The sequence below is a fragment of the Anser cygnoides genome, chromosome 1, assembly GCF_040182565.1.
Source record: "Anser cygnoides isolate HZ-2024a breed goose chromosome 1, Taihu_goose_T2T_genome, whole genome shotgun sequence".
NCBI lineage: Eukaryota > Metazoa > Chordata > Aves > Anseriformes > Anatidae > Anser > Anser cygnoides.
The window spans coordinates 92,315,308-92,334,578 of NC_089873.1; the positions used below are offsets into that span (position 1 = coordinate 92,315,308).

Genomic DNA, 19,271 nt, shown 5'->3' on the forward strand with positions numbered 1-19,271 from the left:
AGCAAACACAACAACTGCATGTGTAAAATTCTTAACTCTTTTTTTTCCACATATTGATAAAACTCCGTGCTAGCCATACTGGTACTAACTTTCTGGAATTTTCCCACTGAATCTTCAGGAGACATTTTCTGTAGTAGAAAATAGTTGTAGCTCTCTGCCTTCTCCCAACGCACCCCCTCTGCCTAACACCCTAACCCCATGCTTCGGTTGATGAGAAATACTCCTGAAGGAAGAAGGCTCCCACACTACAACCATACAAAGTTTTCCTTAGGATGCAGACCTGACCCACAATTTTTACTTCACAGATACAACCTGTGCCCCTTCCCCCCATTTCCGCTCATACACTAAGAGCAACAGAGAGGTGTTATAAGAATTTATTTTTCTTTCTGCAGGCTATCTGCACTTTCTGCAACTTTTCTGCAGCTTAACTGTCCCGCCTCACGCGGAGGGCTGGAGGCGGCCATTACATGCCACTGCTCCCGCCCCAGTGGCAGTGACATAGCAATGACGCCTAACGCCGGCGCCATCTTCTCTCGGCGCCATCTTCTGCCGCCCGCCGTCTCCATGGTAACCAAGAGGCCTCCCCATCGCTGGCAGCGCGGTGATTGGGCGTTGACTTCCGCATGCTCCGCCGCCATTGGTGGCTCGGAGGAGGGGGCGGGCAGCGATTGGTGGACGCGGTTGCCATGGTTACGGGCGGCGGCGGCGGGGGGCTCCGAAATGGCGGCGGAGCGGGACGAGGAGGTGGCGGCGGCGGAGCGGGGCCCGGGCGCAGCCTACCAGGCCTTCGTGCTGATGGAGGAGCTGCGGGACAAGCTGAAGCTGCTGGGCTGCGAGGAGGAGGAGGCACTGCGGCGGCACAACATGCGCCCGCTCTCCAGGTGCCCTCTGAGGGGGGCATGTGGCCGCGGCCCGGAGGCGTTGGGGTGGGCAGGTGGCCGAGGGCCCGGCGGGGCGGCGCGGTGCTGGGCCGGGCACCACAGGTGGAAGCAGGCCGAGGAGCGGAGCCAGCGCCTGCCCTCGCCAGGGACAAAGCCCGGCACGTCGAGATCAGGGGGTGGGGGCGAGGAGAAGGGACCACCACGCAGATGGCATGCTTTAAAAACAAACAAAAGAAAACAACAACAACAAAAACACAAAAGCAAACAAAAAAAACCTGCATTTTGTCTGCTTAAGAGCTCTGCGTGTGACTTTGGAACTGCCAGGAGGTGTAACTTTATTATGGTGAGAGATGGAGAAACTTTGGTAATGCGACTGATATCTTCTTAGCATCTAGCTGCCCTGATGACTTTCAGATCCATCCAACAATGTCAACCAGGTTCAACAGCAGCATATCCCACACCTAAATTTTCTGTACGCAGCAGTTTGGTGAGGGGAAAAGTGTAGTCCCAAGAATTCTCTTGTTGAAGGAGAGGCCCAAAGATGAGCTCGGTAGTTATAAGCTGGTTTTAGCCAGCTGTCTGACCACCTGTATATGTGGAGCAAGGAAAACAGACCTTGTCCACCTGAGCGAGTGCCGTGTCTGCGAAGGGAAGTGCTTGGTTCTGAGTATCCCATGTACACACAATGTGTATTTTGAGGGACTAACTATGGTCTCATTTATGGACTAAATGCTTATCGGGGCTCATTAGGTATGCCAACAGACCATATTTTTTCAGTTCAGTTTGATTCAAAATAGATCCAGTTACTCTACCTCGCTCCCTAAAGTGACCCAAGACAGTGAGGGTGAGTGGAAGAATCCCTTCAGAAGCAAGTTCCTGATCCGAGCTGTACACCAGTCTCTTGCCTACCTGCTAACTGAGGAAGGCAGGAAGGGGAAGAGATCAGGGGAGTTCGGAAGCCAGAGGAACTGGATGTATTACCATTATCAGGAAGAGCAGTTGGAGATGTTAAGAAAGGCACAGGCGGCAGGGTTATTCTCGTACAGTGGCAAGGATGAGGACAGCACGCAGACAGGGCATCAAGCAATGGCGCTTCAGTAAGCTTGCTTTCCCATCCTCACAGAAATGCCATTCAACTTTCCATGTGGTCAGTTGGTGCAAAAAAAAAAACCACAAAAAAAAAAAACAAAAAAAATAACAAAAAATATTTTTAACAAGGCATATTCATGTCCCAGCTATGGGCACTTTTCTGTAAGTATATGTCTAGACTCCACTTAATGAGCAGAAAGAAGTATGCACTTCTGAAGCATTTTTCTGTGTGGTCTAAAGTAGAAAAAAAAATAGACAAATTCACCCTGGCTTCCCTTGTCATGCGTACAGGTGTAAAACTTGAGCAATAGATCATTTTAATTTCATTTTTGAAGTGGGCTGTTTGCTGTGTGTTGTTGTCAGTAGTTACCAGTCCCTTTTACTAATCTGTTCAGGGGTTGTTTTTGAAATTTAAATTTTGTCTTTCACTCTAAATCACTCGCCCTGTGAGAAATGCCTGAGACTGAACAAGCCTTATCTTGTTCACAGCCTGCAAGTTATTGGCGATTACAGATCTTTGACTTCAGATTCTTTTGAGCTTTTCAGTATTTTATATTATGTAAGTGACATTTGAATGGATACATTTATTGACTCTTAATTTGTGTTATATTATTGGGCAGTGGGATAGATTCTGCTTCCCTAAAATTCAATGGGAAGGGAATTGAGCTCAACAAAATTTCAGACTGTTCAGGTAAATAAGAGAGGTAACTTGGCTTTATATGGAAATGTTCATTTACTGGTGTCTAACTGAAGCTGCGTAATCTTCCTAGCAGGGGAGAGGAGTACCCAGGTTTAGTTTGATTCCCTACAAGTCTAATATTGATTAAAACTTGCTCAAAGCAAGAAACAGATAAGCTGCATGTGGAAAATGCAGTCTACTGCAGTTATGTGTGAAACTAGAGATCCTGAATGTAGTTCAAATGGTTTACTGTCTGAGGATGTCAGTTAAAGAATCTGTTTTCCTAGCCTATGCTGACCTATACTCCTAGTTCGGAGTACATTATTTACCGTTTTCCTCCTTTTTAAACAGGCACTACTTTGCACTGCCCACTAATCCTGGTGAGCAGTTCTTTATGTTTTGCACGCTTGCCGCTTGGCTGATCACTAAAGCAGGACATCCCTTCGAGCAGCCACAAGAATATGATGACCCCAATGCAGTAATATCAAACATACTCTCGGAACTGCGTTCATTTGTAAGTGTTGAACATGCTGTTTTTCCAAGTGCATTTCAAGCATAGGCATCACTTCAGAAATATCAGTAATAACACATTTCCTCTCCTGTCTGATTATGTTCCCAAGGACTGGACAGACTTTTCCTTTCTATGTGTTTGTTCAATATTAATTAGAAGCTTATACTGTCTGTACCTTCTTGCTAATATTTTGGCACTACGAAAAATGGTCTTACATTATTATATATAGTTCTAATTAGTTTTGTTCCGCAACCTATGAAATGGATTAAATCAGGATTATTTCTTGTTGTGCCACATATGCTAGTTGTTTATAGTAGTGTAATATACATAGATTTTATCTTGAAAATTTACAGTGCTTATGATCCTGCTGCTGCCAAAGTCAAAAGTATAATTCATGCTAAAGGAAATGGTTTAAATTGTATTCATGTTTGTGTTGTGTTTTTTTCTTGTTGGAAAGTGAATCACTCAGGAAAGTGAATGATCTCATGGAAGATTCTACTGTGGTGCAGCTGTGAATGATGTTAAGAACACCCTTCTCTTAAGTAGTTAGACAGCAATAAATAATAATAAAATATTTTTTAATAATTCTGGTACAAACAAGGCAGCATTGAAAAGCCATTAATTAAGTCTCTGTACCTGAGTTCCTCTGTACCTGTTGTTACCTTGCCAGGGTGTCACTTTTGTGCTTGACTGTCTAGCTCTCATGCAGCTTCTGACTCTTCTGCTCACTATGAGTGTCTTCTTACCAGGTGCTTTAAGATTTCTACACTGCATCTGTTCCTTGAATTGTTCTGTTTTCCCTTCTGTTGCATGACTAGAGCTCCATGGGGGAAGAATATGAATTAACATTGGTAAAATTATGATCACAATGGACACTTGGTTTTAGTGTAAAAATCTGGTAACCTCTGTGGGAGGAAACTCTGACTGTTTGGTAGCCATTAGTAAACGGCATATTTCTTTGTTTTAGGGAAGGCCTGTGGATTTTCCTCCCTCAAAATTAAAAGCAGGTTATGGAGAGCAAGCATGTTACGTTCTTGATTGTTTAGCTGATGAAGCCTTGAAATACAGTGGCTTTAGCTGGAAAAGGTACAGTACGCTTTTAAGAATCCTCCCTTATGCATTATCTTCCAAGGAACAAATGTAAATAGTTGTAAAGGGCGGCACACAAAACGTAATATTGACCAGAAATCTTCTACTTGATGTTTCATGAGGTGCAGAATTCAGAAGTGGGACAAAGTAGTCCGTAATGCAATTTCATGCAATTTAGTCTCTTACCAGCAAGGGTGAGTTTGGGCCCTTAGTAGACTTAACTAATTAATAAAGATTTGACCGATTGCCTCTTTTTGGTCACTTTCCTGTGTGTAGCTGCTTGTTATTCTGACATTTGGGATGAATAGTATCCATCTGTTTAGGTCCTATCAATCAATAGATAGATTGTTGATCTCTTCAGCTGTAGGTACGCACAGAATGTAATCAGGTTACAAGCAGACTACAGTAATTTTGAGTATTTAATCCAAAGGAAATCTTCAGAGAATTTAAATGATGAATAATTTCAAGTGTATGAAAACTTTTTTAAAAATACTCTTGATTTCATCCCTTCCGTCTGGTGGGTTTTGAAATAGTAGAGCGAATTAATTTCTACCTCCAAAATACTTTACTGTTACCTCTGTTTAGTACACAAGTTCCACTTTAAGCCAGAATTAAGTTTGTGGGGATTTGGACTAGAATTTTAAGGAGTTAGACCAAAGGAGAAAATGAATGAAAACTTAATCCCCCGGATGTCTTGGCATTGTGAATATCCTGTACTGCTTGGCATAATAACTAACCCTCACTGTTAAGACAGCCCAAGGTAAATCACTTTTAAGGGCAAACATTAATTTCATTTGTTTATATGTGTGAAACAATGACTGTCTAGTCATTTTCCATGTCATCCTTACTTCTCATGAAATCTTTTGTTTGCTTGGGCGCAATTTACAGAAGTATTTCCAATTTATTGTGTTTATAAGGTCAGCTCTTCTTTGAACTTATTTCAGACCAGTATATCCAACAGAAGAGCTAGAAGAAGAAGAAATAACAGAAGGTGATGCAGAATTAACACTTAATAAACTGGAAGAGGATGTCGTGGTAGGTTTACTTGACTGGTTTTCATTATATTAGTATTGGCCAACCATGAGGAAATTTTTACTTGCTGTTCATTTTGTTTGGCCTTAAGAAGCCTTTTCTACTTGTTATTCCATCACCTTTGTTTCCTGTGTCTTCTTTCGTTCATCTTCTGTTCTGCATCATCACCTTCTCTGTAGGGTTGTTCTTTTCAGGTAAGGTGGTTTACTCTGCAGGACAGAGCATTTGTTATTGTGTGCGTTTAAATTATTATAAAGTGAGGTTGAATCGAACAATACATTTAATTACATAGATTGAGAATTGTTTGGTTTCTACTGAAACAAGCTGTTGTTGATGTTAAATAAAACTTGAATCAATCCACATCTACAGAATTGGCTAATATCTGATTTAAATTTGCCCAGCACTTAATAAAGTGCTCACTATTGTTACTCAGATTTCAGTGCAAATAGGAAACAGTATCTTTGGCACTTAGTTAGTCTTAAGATTTGGGAACAAGGTAGGTGGAAAAGAACTTCTGGGAACTGAGTATTTGTTTAAAAACAATGTTGAAGACACAAATAAAGGTTGCAGAATTGTTTCTGAAAAGAAAGGTCATGGCATCAGTATATATTCCATGAATGAAATATTAACATTCTCTCATCACTTTTGACAGCAGAATAAGCCTCTGTACCTTTTTTCAGCAAGATGGCAATGCTTGAGAATCAACTTCTTTATTTATTCCTGCTTTTTAGCTATAATAATTGCAGTCATGTCATCATGTTTATGAAACAATCCACAAAATATGCCTGTAAATTCAAATATGTTTCTTGCGCTTACTGCTGGATGGATGTTGAACAGAAGTTGTTTCCTGTTGAAAGACTTACTCAGAGGATTATTTTTGTGAGAGCTGGAGTCTCGCTGTCTGTAAACTGGTATAATGTGATCACAAGATTTCATCATTTTCACAGGCCTCTGTCAGTCTTCTCAAAGTGAGTCTTTACTGCTGACTTAAGACTTTTCAGGAGAGTGAAGTTATATAAAGATGCTTAAAGTGAAAATGACAAAAAAGAGTTCGTTTCACATCTGTTTTCTCCAAAATCTGATGTTTCTGTACAAAGTTAATTTAGATCAGAACCAAAATATTGAAAGCTGTGACCCTGGAAATGCTCGCTTGCTTGGTCAGTGAGTTACCTGCAGGGAAGACAGTTTTGTGGAGTTAAGGCCCAGAAATACTAGATAAAAATGCCATAGCTGTCCCATTTTTGTGTCCACATTTTTCAAGTGCTTGGGAAAAACTAAAGGTCATAAAAGTTAGTGTCAGTAATGTTACCATATGGCTCTGATTGCAGTCCCAGTTTATATGCCACAATAGACTACAAGATTGTAACAGTTGAAGAGTTTGATTCTCTTCTCTTACAGTTTTCTTAAGTACTGTGCTATTTTTATCATTTTTATTAGCCAAGAAAAATTCCATCCTTCTATTCTTAAGTTTCATACAATATGCAAGTATTAGGGTGTGGGTATCGCTGTCTGGTTGCATTTTTGTTGGCTTTGAAGCTGACCCAAAAAAATTATTGAATAATTCTGAGAACAATCAGAGACATTATATGTTGCATATTTAACAAGCCTCGGAAATGTCAGCTAAAAACTTTCAAAAAAAAAAAAACAGCTTTAAAAAAAAAAAAACAACAAAAAAACAAAAACAGTCAGCTGCCTGCTCGTTCCCTCCTCTTGTTAAGGTCTAAGCTGTTTATATTGGGAAGTGGGGAGGAAACAGTTAGCCAAAGCGCACCTTAAACCCTTGAAAGAACCTCTGGATTTACTCTCGGGTAGTATCCTAGTCCATAATTTTCACATCTAACATGGTCCATTAGCCCTTCTTCATTTTTGTTTTAGTAAAACCACTGAGCTAGGTTTATACCAAGCAGGTAACTACTTCTTGGAGCCCCTCATGGCTCTACAGGGATTAGTTATATGAAGATGTAAACCTTTTCCCAGTCCGTTTTTGCTGCCAATATGTTGATATGTCCTGGTTGTATTAGTTGTATCCAAAACTTAATTTAGCAGTATTTCCAGTAGTTAAATGCTAATGATGAGTTTGTTGGGTTGTTCTTCTGGATTAGATTCTTCTGAATAAAATTGATGAGGCTGACAGAGACAAGCCTAGTTCTGAAAATCTTGGGGAATTAGATGAAGAAGTAGTAGCCAGCCCAAGGCAATCTTTATAATTTAGTTCCTTGGTTCTGATAATTAGTCTTTTTTATTGCTGTTGTTTTGGTAGTGTTGTAATACATTCTTCTAAGTGTTGCACAGATGCATATTGTTCATTTAGCAAATGATACTCCTAATCTAGTCACCATTAATTCTTTGCAAGTGTTCAGGTGGCTAGGGTCCAAATGTGCCAAAATAAACTAAGATAGGGGAAGTGGTCACTGGTAGACAAAGACTATGTAAGGTACAGGAATAAGCTCCCAGGTTTTCACTATTTGAGTCACGAAAGGTTCTACACTCAGACCAGTGTTATTGCAGTGCTTGTGATTTGTCTAGAAGGAAGTTGAATGATTAAATATAACTTTGGTGGAAAAGACAACAGCAGACTGAGAAGTTAACTGTAGTAGGATGAACTGTACAAGGGTGAAATGCATGGGTGATAAAATGGCAGGTGAAGTTCAGTATAGATGAGTGGAGGATAACAAAGAGGAAAAACATCCTTTACTTGTGCAGTGATGGTCTTTAAGCTGATTATTGTCACTGATGAATGCAATTTGAGCCTTTAATACATAATTCTCTAAAACTATCAGCTCAGTGTGCAGTGTAATGTGCAACGAAACAAATTGATTGTCTCAGTATGAAATGCAGTATTCTGCAGGCTTAAAATATGGCTTCATTATGCAACTAATCTGTACTGAAGGATCTGTGGTTTGGGTTTTTTGGGGGAGGGGGTTGGTTTGTTTTTTACTGCAAAATTTTATACGAAGCATAATAGTTTTAAGGTAACTGTAAGTTCTTGCTAATGGCCCATTTGTCGTAACGGAGCTGAGGGGTTTTTTTAGCTGGTTGGTTTAGTTTTCAAATACTGTAGCACCTCCAGAGAAATGTGGGGTAGCTTTTGTCTTCTAGCTTGTTCCAAATGTTGTGTACTTGTAAGATTTTAAGTAAATGCAAACTCTGTTATCAAAAACTTCCCAAGTCTTTTGTTCAGAAATTTTGAATTTAATACTCCTTGGCCTGTGCTCCTGCAAATAAAAGTTTTGAAGAAAGATTGTACGCTATTTACTGATGTCTCTTTACAACATTTCTTAAGGAAGAAGAGTCAGACAATGAAGAAAATTTCATTGATCTGAATGTTCTGAAGGCACAAACCTACAGATCGGTAGGTTGTTACTTGTCACTCCTCCCTTGGGACATTTGCACATCTTTAGCAGCAACTTATTTTGGTTGAAGTCCAAAAATACATACATAGTCCAAGCTTGAAAAAACTTTCCAACTGAAATAAATCGTCTTATTTTAAAAGAAAACTGCATCCAATTTCTAAACAGTTATCACTACAACATTGATAGAAACATTTGCAATAGTTTTTGCAGAGACTTTTAAAAAGCATGGCAATAGTTTTTAAATATAATTTAATTATTTTTCTTTTTTTTTCTGGAATGCATTATAATTTTTATTAGTTTGAATTCTAAACATGGTGAGAAAGTATATTTATTTTAATTCCTAATACTTAAGAATTCAAAGAAGGGCATTAAAAATACAATTGAAACTGTAGTTCTAGTGGATATATGTATTTTTCTGTAACACTGTAAGCCATCCTAACATGATTTCTAACAGTTATCACTGTGTATGAGGATTATGTTTTGTATATAAACTTTGTGATTTTTATGCAGGACATGAATGACTCTACAAAACAAGAAGAAATCTTACAGTCCACGACAGATGCGGCAGAATGGAATCTGGAAGTGGAACGTGTGCTTCCACAGCTGAAAGTTACGGTCAGGACTGACAATAAGGTATGTGAGAGTGTACTTTTGTTTGTATGCATGGTGATTAAAATGCAGTTTGAATCAGCAGTGTTGTTGATTTACCATTTGCAATTCTTTTTCTTCTTTTGTCATGCCAAGAATTGGGAGTAAAGGACTCTCCAATGCTATTTCTGTATATTTATTTAGTGGAAACTTCTAAAATGGTTAAATACTTCCGAAAAATTGTACCTTCAGTCTAGCAGCTCTTAAAACATCTTCCTGGAAGACAACCGAGGAGCTTCTTATTTTACAACTGTTCAATTTTTCAACTACTTAAAAGGTTGATTTCATGGAATTCCTCTTGCTGAACTTTAAATTATGATAAAGTAGGTCTGTACCTCTGATCAGGAGCTTTCCTTACGTTTAACAAAACAAATAGTACTTTTTCAGTTGATTTTACCTACCTAGCCAGATAGCTACCTCAAGATGAAATTCATCATTTCTTCTCTCTATGGAGAAAAATGTGTATTTCTCTCCATAATCTATTCCAAGGAGTCTAGAATGAGCATCTCAGAAGCAGACATCTGTCTTTGGCACATCAACATCCAAGCCTTGGACTTATTCCTGGCATTGCCTCAAGCATTCTTTCTAAGAGCTCATATAACATGCATAGATCAGTGCAGTATTGAAATTGCTCATTTGTAGTGGCCCAACTAGTTGGATTGTTGGGAGCAGTCTGCAGTGATTCAGAATTCAATGAAGGATAACTGTCTTGCCAAAAATAGAGTAAGCTCTCAATGCTCTGTTAAATTGCTTCCCTGTGTTATGCTACACTGCATTCTTCAATGTGAAGAATTTCCTGGTTTGAGCCACCTTCCTCTAGTCCTTGGCAAGCCCATCTGTTACAGAGAGCAACACTCCTGATTCTCACAGTAAGAAATTAAAGCTTAATAAAGATATACATTAAAAAGTAAAGCCACTGTGGGAACAGAGTTTTGCTAGCTTCCAGTTTAGTGCACTGTTCCTTGGCTTTAAGGAATACACCAAAATGAATATGAAAATATGATTCGTCTTTTTCTAACTTCTGTACTTTCATGCTTTCAGAAATAAAAGAAGTATTTGGCCTTTTTTCATTCTGTAAGAAAAGCATCATGTTATGTTTTGTAAGCTGTGCATATATCCATAGTACCAGGAGAGGTTAATGGTTTAACTAGACAGCAATAGAAACTACAACTTAATTTTGAAGTTCTTCGCAGGGATGGGAGGTAGGGAGTTGTGTATATGTTGTTGTTTTTATTTTAATACTGCAAAGTTTGGCAAATAGCTAACAGTTGTCACCAGAGCAGGAAAAAAAATCTTGAGTCTGCTGCAAACGTAAACCTCAACACACAGTATAAGCATGTTTTCTCTACTAAACTTTATTCTGTTCCTGAAGAGAATAGTGGGCAGCAGCACAACTGTAGCCAGCAAGTGAGCTTATGGGCTGAACAGCTGTTGGAGATGCTCAGCTGTGCTCATCTGAGGTGGTGAGACAGAAGCACCAGTCCTTTGGTAGTTATGTGCAAGGGGAATAGCCCCATTTCAAATCAGTGGAACTGCCTGTGATTGAAGGATGACACATGTTTAAGTGTGCAGCTGTTTTAATCCAGGATTTCTTTTGTTCCTGTTATGAGACATTATAAGTGGTCACACCCTCCAGGAGTTCCAGGCCTGGGAATTCCTCTTGCTCACGTCCTGCAGCCCAGCCCCATGTGCCTGGGGGACCTTGGCATTCTCATCCAGACCGATGGATGCTGCTGCTGCTCCTTTCCTGTTTGCAGATTCAGCCAGTAGTGAAGTTAAGCAGATATTACACGCACACAGAAGATGCTGTCGTGGCCACCTACACACTACCATAAACAAGGCGCTATCTTCAGCAGCACCTATAGGACTCCCATAAAACATTAAGTACAGGCAGCCAAGCCCACTTCCTTCTCTTCAGCTAATAAAGGTTGAAGTTCACTAGCGAAAGTACACACCTCGTGCTCTCTCGACATTCATGAATCCCTCACCTGTCAGCACGGTCCTTCTCAGTGTCTAACACCCCTACCTGGATCTGGGGCCACCTTGTCTGTTTCACTGCCCTTCTTCTTGCTCACTGGTGCGTCTTGATGCTTGCTAGCCAACAGCCCCAGTGGCTGAGACCCTCACCTACTCCAGTGGCTGGCACCAAGACCCAACTCGTGCCAGCTGCAGGCACAGGGACACCTACAGCCCTGGCCTGACTCCAGTTGCTGGCCCTCTAGGTACTCCTGCTGGTCACCCCGTAACTGGCAGCCTGAACACAAGCCACAGGGCCTGGACAGATGTGCCCCCAAGAGCTGTGGCACTCCAGCTCCTGGCACGGAGAGCCCCACTCACACCAGTTGCCAGCACCAGGGGCCCACAGGGTGCCCACGCCCCCCCGGGTCTGACTCCAGTTGCTGTCATTGTATCCACACTCGCTAGCAGCTGGCACTTAGTCCTTGCAGCAGGTGAACCCACATGGGATAGAGAGTGACTACACAGAAAGACCATGAAGAAAGAGTTTAATAAGAATGTAGGACTTGCTGCAGTGATCAAGCACAGGGCTCAGTCAGACAAGTGTGCTGACCGGCAGTGGTTTACACATGGCCAACCTCCCTGTCTCTTCTCTGCTTTGTTCCTTCTCAGTCCCCTTCCCCTACAAACTATGCATTCACCAGTTTGCATAGTTGCACTGACCCTTGGCCCTAATATCCAGGATTCCTAGGTTTGCATTCTTTTCAGTTACAAAGTGCAGTTGTGCCGCCTTTGAAGTGATGCCTGCAGCTTCTTGATAGCTCATTGGTTACTGTGACTGATGAGGTCTGTTTCTTGTCAGTCTCCCTTACTGTTTTTCTGACAGGTCTGTGTCTTTGTATGTTTTTTATTCCCTCCCCTTTTTCCTTATCATCCCCTTTTGACAAGGTCTTCAATTAGATAATCTTACTGAAATCAGCATTCTCGCATTCCTTATGCCCTTACCTAATAGCGTAACTGGCAAGATGTGTGTTTCTTGTTATTGTCTCTGTTATTGTTTGTCAGTCAGGCTTGTGCCTCTTTGGTTTGCTTCCCATTTTTCCTTATCATCCTGTTTGACAAGGTCCTTCATCAGGTAATCTTACTGAAGCAGTGATTTTCTGCATACCCTTACAGTACCTGCTTTCCAAGAAAGTATCCTAGGGTTTGATTTCAAGCAATAAAGACTTGTTAACATCAGTTTTCTTGACACCTAGACCAGTACAGTGCCAAAAAGTTTTAAAAGCTTGAAAATCTTTTTTTTTTTTTTCCAACTTTGGAAATACAATACTGCAATAGCAATAATTCTGCAGTGCTACTACTCTGCTTTATTTTCAACCCATAGTCTGCAGCTGCGCTCTGGGTCTGGGAGGCATAAAAGTTCTGCATTGATAAGCATAAATTTGTGATAAATGGTGGGGAGTGGAATTGATTCCTAAGTAAAAGATGCCTATGTGTCAAGTTAAAATAGCACCGTTTCTCATTCTCCATACTTGAGTCTACGTACATTGCCTTTGAGATACCAGCTGCAAATAATTTTCCCCATTCCAATTTTGTCCCACTATCAAAAACAAGTTCAGGTATTTCTGCCTCTTTCATTTCTTTCTGTTCTTATGAAAGCAGCAAGGGTTAAGTAGGAATAGAAGATCTGATAGTCTGGAACTGGTGGTTATTGGACATTTGAAGCATGCATGTTCTCTAAGAATAAGCTGAGCTAGTACATCTGTAATCAGTATTTTCAACACTTGTGCCCATAGTGGTTTCTAGGAGAAATAGTTCCTTGAAGATCAAACAGACTCTAAAAATACAGCTACTGTGGTATTGTTGAGGATGTCAGTGTTTATGGATCTGAGTGTCACGTTGGGATATTTAGGAGATTGATAAATTGCGTCACGTTAAGCTAGTGCATCTGGATATGAACATGGCAGTTGTAGAAGGATACATGGTAGTAGTATCTATGAGAACTCACCCTTCCTTGCATACCAGCATTTGTTTAGGAAGCAGAGGTACGTAAAAGCTGTATTTACCTGTGGTTTACTTTATGGCATCTATTTTTAGGATTGGAGGATCCATGTAGATCAAATGCATCAGCATAAGGATGGAATTGAATCTTCTTTGAAAGAAACTCGGGTATGTCTTTTATATGCAGAATATTTCACCAATCTGTCTGCACTACTGTTTTCTCTTTCATTTTATATACGGTTTTTATTTCTTCATTTTAATTGCGATAAAGTTGTGAAACTGAAAAGGGAAGCATGACAATAGTGATTAGAAATAGAGGCACTGGTAAAAGATCTTGTGGGAAATAGATTTGTATATATGAGGATTAACAGAGATATGAGATTTCATTAATGTATGCATTAGCATAAGTATGTCCTGAGTGCAGAGGGAAGAATGGAATAATACAATCTGAAAATAACAGCTAATGAAAAAAAACACTTTTAAATACTGTTGCTAGAGTAACTTACCAACATTGATATTTGTAATTAATTTGAGAAAAGATTAAAGGAAGCAGTAAAGCTTGAAATACGTGTTGTAGAGCTGGGAAAAGGAAAAAAAAAACACCACATTGGGAATATCTCTTCATTGGCCAGACATAGCATTTCTGTACTATTTTTCTCTCTCACTCATAGACTTCCATATTCTTTCTTAATTACAGCACCATTTTAATACTTTTTTGGGTATTTTTTGTATACTGTCAACACACAGAATATGATTTTCTAGGGTTACTTGGACAAACTCCATAGTGAAATCAGCAGAACACTGGAAAAGATCAATAGCAGGGAAAAGTACATCAACAATCAGTTGGAGCATTTGGTTCAAGAATACCGTTCAGCACAAGCCTTGCTCAGTGAGGTAATGCACTGATCTATTGTTGTTGCCTTCTCTAGTATTAACTTGCTATTAAGTGAGGGAGAAGGCAAAGAATTGGAGGAGTTATCTGTGAATTCTGCTTTTGGATATAACGCATGGGAGATGCTGATTGGCTGTCAGATTATATATTTTTTAAGCTAAATTAGCAATTTTTATTCAAGTATTCTGCAAGGGAAAGTAAATGTTTTCTTGCCTGAATATTATGTAAATCTGTTGCCAATTTTGAGCAGCTAGTAAATTGCTAGTTCTGCTTTTCCTGTGAAGTTCAGACATCTGCGATGAGTGGAAAAACTGCAGTTTCAGTCCAGCATTCATCTCTTACATTGATTACTCATGCTAACTTACATAAAGCACTCTGATTACTTGTTTACTTCATTTAGTTTTTATGCCAATAGTCTAGTGTTTGTGAAGATACTTGATTCTTTGGTTAGGAAGCCTGAATAAGCTGCCATTTGGCTAGCCCTCCTGTTTGTGGTTACAACATTAAAATAAGACTAACAAGATATGACCTCTGTGCTTTCTGTTTATCTCACTGTTGAACTTTAAGAAACTTCTAGACTAATTTATTGCTGAGAAAGAACTGTTCTGGATTTCAGAATTCAGTTTGGCCTGCATTCTGGCAAATTTTCTTTGTTTGTTTCCTCATGTAAATGATTAGGAAACCTACTTCTTACTGTGTATCAGGGCTGTTACTTAAAATGTGTAAAACAGCTTTGCGTTTCTGAATGTTGGTCATTATATAGGCTGATGTTTCAAATCTTTCCCTGCATGCATAGTGCTGTAATAAACGTCATTGGAACTCTGTGGGATAAGATCAGGAATTGGGACAGACATATATAAGAAAGTTTTGACATTCTCTCTGTAAAGTTCAGATTATTTTTTTTTAATGATTCTGTTGTTTAGGTTTGAAAAACCCACTTTGTTTATTAGATGCTAAAGTGTCTGGAATGCATGTGTTTCTTCAGCTTTGTCATCACAGCAAAAAACATGTTTCTTTACAGGCTAAAGAGAAGTACCAGGAGGGAAGTGGAGGAGTAACTGAAAGGAGTAGAGTACTTTCTGAGGTAAAACATCTTCACATTGTTTCTTTTGCTTGTTTTAAAAAGTATTCAGAGAGTTGGCGTTCAGTGTTTGCAGCTTTATAAAGTGAGTTCTTTCTGATACGTTCTTGTGTTAAAGCTTAATCTGTTTTTAGTGGAAGCAATCTAGCTCAGTCCCTAAATTTTAAACCAGTGCTGCCATTGATTTTTAACTTGTGAATTTGGGCAAACTATTCTGAGCTTTCTTTATTTTGCCAGATAGTAAAAGAAGGGAAATATTCTGTATTTTATAACCTGTCTCCTAGAATTATTGAGGATTAATCAAGTCATGTCCATAAAGTCTTTGGAAGAAGAAAAATTTAACTCTTATTTTTAGTAAAAATAAACAATAGCAATTTGAAGTTGTCATCTTGCAAGCATTTAAATGCAATATTTGACTAAAAAGTAGCTTTTCAATACCAATCAAATTATATTAACACCTGAAACTGTATTTTCTCTTTTTTTTTAATCAGTGGTCTGACAACTTTAAAGAAAAAATCCGCAGACTCCTAATTGCCTCAACATATTGTTTCATAGTTTTCATTTAGATTTACTGACTTCAAAATATTTCCACTCTTTGTCGAATTCAGATTTTTTTAAACGATTATATTGTTTGAAACTAACTAAAGTGTCTATAATAGTCACATAAAGTAGATCACATCATAGGAATATGATGGAAATTGTAAAATAGAGTTGAGATTTTTTTAAGTAACCACAGCATTCAACCAGGGTTTTCTAGCAAAAAATCCTTAGTGCATGGCATCTGCAGAATTAGATTTTTTTTTCTATTTGACTCTCAAGGAAGTTGACATCAGATTTGTAATGTTTTTGTGCTTTGAAAAATATTAGCTGATTATTAAAGAAAAGTATGCTATTGGTAGCCTTTAAACTATGTAGATGCAGTGATGTGTATCTGAGCTAAGCTAGACACATTAGATATCACTACTGATCTGCTTTCAAGCATGCAACCAAATCTCATCCCACTTGGCAATACCAGTACCATTGCAGCTATGCAATGAAATTGCAGTGATGTTTCTTTTTCTTAATGAAAAAGGCTTACTGAAACCTTAATGAAAGGCCGTTTTTATATTAAAGGCAAAAATAGTAGGTTGTTACCTAGACTCTACTTTTGAATCACCTAGTTGCTTTTTCTTTGTCATCTACAAAGGCAAACTGGTTGATAGTCTGTGCTGAAATGTAATTTTATTCCTCATGCATGGATTTTACCTACCTATTGCCAGTGCCAGCAGGCTTGGCTGCTGCACTGCCTTTTGCTGCAGAGCTGTTTCTCAGATTTCTGCTGTCACCTGCCAAGTCCTGCCACTTTTAGAAGAGCATTTCTTGTGGTCATTTGGTGAATCATGGTCTGTGGGGGTAACAGTTCTTATTGTCTGTCCATCATGCTGCAACACTTGGATTCTCAGTAACACCATGTTGCTTGGTCAAAACTCACTGCTTTCTGCCATAATGCTTACAACTTTTTTTTAAAGGCTAATTAAAATTTTAATAATGTTGAAAAAAAATGTTCCTCTGTATACAACAATTAAGATAGATTAATTCTTTTTTTTTTAACTGACACATTCAGGAGAGAGTTTTTTTGTTTTCTCTTTTAACTTTTCACTCAACTTGTTTAATTAAGAAAAAAATCTCTAATTTAAGATTACAGAAGTATTAGAGAGAGTAAAGCAGGAAACGGAAGAGAAAGGAAGCAGTATGACTGATGGTGGTAAGTATGCTTCCATCTCAAACCATCCACCTGTTTTCTCAGTGAAAGATGCATGGTTGGTCTTCTGTTAAAAAAAAAACAAAACACCACCGTAACCAGAATGAGTGACTAGTCTGAAATATTGGTATTAAAATTTTGAAAGGTGTCTAAGAAAACTTAGGCATCTAGCCCTCCTTGAAAAGGTTACATAAGTCTATAGAAGGTAAAAGCCCTTTTACTCTCAAATCATTACTGGCAGTAGCTATTGGATTCTCTGACTAAGGCTGGCTGGAATCAGTGAAAAAATTCATTTTGGTGCTTTGGTGTTTGGATTTTTTTAATGTTTAAAGCAATGTACCTATGTGAATTAGTATGCCTCTATCTGGGAATTCGGTGGTTTGTGTTTTTTTCTGATAAATACATTCTGCTGCAAACATATAACAGGTACGAATGCAAAAATAAATTGATGCACACTCTAGTAGTGCTAAATATGCAAGCTGAATCTGTATTTAACTGTAAACCATACAGCTAATTTACTTAAGTAGATGCAAGTGTTACTGTATAAGGAAATTTTATGCTGCCTTGCTTCACTGTGAAAGAGCTACTCAGCTGCCTCTCGACATCTTAACAGCATTATGGCATAGCCAAGGATCAGGATAAATTCCAGAGCCCAGAATTATAAGGAGCTGTAAGATACAGCAGCAGCATCTATAGGGTGATGTTAGAGGGAAGTGAGGGGTTAGAAGTAACATATGGAGCACAAAACATTATAATAACTTTTCTCAGGTAAAACGACCTCCTACTGAAAATGTCTTCAGTTCTCTATCAAACCCCAAGTCAGCTGTGGGGATGAGGCTTTCAGCTGAGCAAAACACATCATTGACAAGCCTATCTTAATGTTTATGCACATCTTTTTACAGATCTTAGTTGTCAAGAAGACAGCAAAATTGTCATCGCCATTTCTACCTTTTAAAGTGTCTTGCATGTTAAAAATGATGTATCAGTACAATCAAGTCTTTAGAGTAGAACACCCTTTTGTTCATTCAACTCTTCAATTTTAAGGAATGAATTATAGAAAATAATGCTTTTGTGCTAAGTCATCTAACACAAAGTTGCACTATTTATCTTTTCTTGGACAGCTCCTCTAGTGAAGATTAAACAGGCTTTAACAAAATTGAAGCAAGAAACCATTCAGATGGACATTCAAATTGGTGTAATGGAGCACACATTACTCCAGTCAAAGCTGAAAGAGAAATCCAATATGACTAGAGATATGCATGCGACAATGATTCCAGAACCCACAGTAGGTGCCTATTAAAATTGTTTGGAGCTCAATTGGTTTGCCCAAAATGCAATTTTCTACTGTTTGCTTTTTGGTGATTCTGGTGGTTTTCCTTTTGTTTGGGGAAAGAGGGGCGTTATTTTTTATCTCTCTTTTTTTTTTTTTCTTTTTAACAAAATGTTTGTCACACACTTTTTAAAAGTAACGTTATAAACACTTTGGACTCAACATAGAGTCATGTTTAGTTTTGTGCTGTAAAGATTTACTGCAGATCCCTTCCAAATACACTAATTAGTTCTTATTAACACACGTGTCTCTCTGCTTCATTGGAGAATGTTATGTAGTGTGAATATCTATAGAATGTTACTGACAGCCTGTAATCTTGATATTCTACAGTGCTGAAAGAAAATTGCTTGTAAGGGATTTGAAAAGAATTAAAATGTCTGTTCTTGCCATTTACTTACACTTAGTAGAAAGTATTTAATTGTTGACATTGGAGTGAAGATTAGTGTGAAGTAGCTTCTACTGCATCTGACATTCACATGAAGCGTGGATTCTGTTCCCAGCCCTGCACGACTTTGGTCTGTCCATGGAGTTGCTTTGTTCCTTAGCTCTGTGGTGGGTGGATACGTAGTATTTCATTCAAGAGCTACTCTGGTGATATTTCTCTCAAATTCTGAGTATTTGTAATTATTTGCAATTAGAACAAATCAGGATGGTTTCTGCATAGGTGACTAGTTGGATATATGTTTCCACGTTATTTTGAGTCGAATGAGACAAGATTCATTTTTACTAGATTCGCAGTAATGATTTGAATTTATTCTGTGACCCTGATGTTAGGATAATGTAAGCAACTTTATTATTCTGTTTCTGTAAATTCAGTGATATAACCCTGATTAAAAGAACTGAAAAGCAGGATTTAGTCAATTGTAAAGGCGGGAGGGAGGGCAGCAGCAACAGGCTAACATTGCAATGATTTTGGCATGCTCCTAGGAGAGCCCTACACAACTTTGTGAATGGACCAACACCCTATTCTTAACTTTTCTGAGGGGAG

General features: G+C 38.8%; 1 protein-coding gene across 1 annotated transcript; it reads left to right on the forward strand.

Moving 5' to 3' along the window:
• The first annotated feature begins 489 nt into the window (after positions 1-489).
• IFT57 (intraflagellar transport 57) lies at positions 490-18,445 on the forward strand. The gene is made up of 11 exons (XM_048057116.2): positions 490-881; positions 3,001-3,163; positions 4,128-4,246; positions 5,194-5,284; positions 8,565-8,633; positions 9,145-9,267; positions 13,336-13,407; positions 14,002-14,133; positions 15,153-15,215; positions 16,890-16,956; positions 18,075-18,445. Exons 1-11 carry the CDS (start codon positions 505-507, stop codon positions 18,251-18,253), a joined length of 1,455 nt encoding a protein of 484 aa, XP_047913073.2. The 5' UTR covers positions 490-504; the 3' UTR covers positions 18,254-18,445.
• Positions 18,446-19,271: the final 826 nt, after the last annotated feature.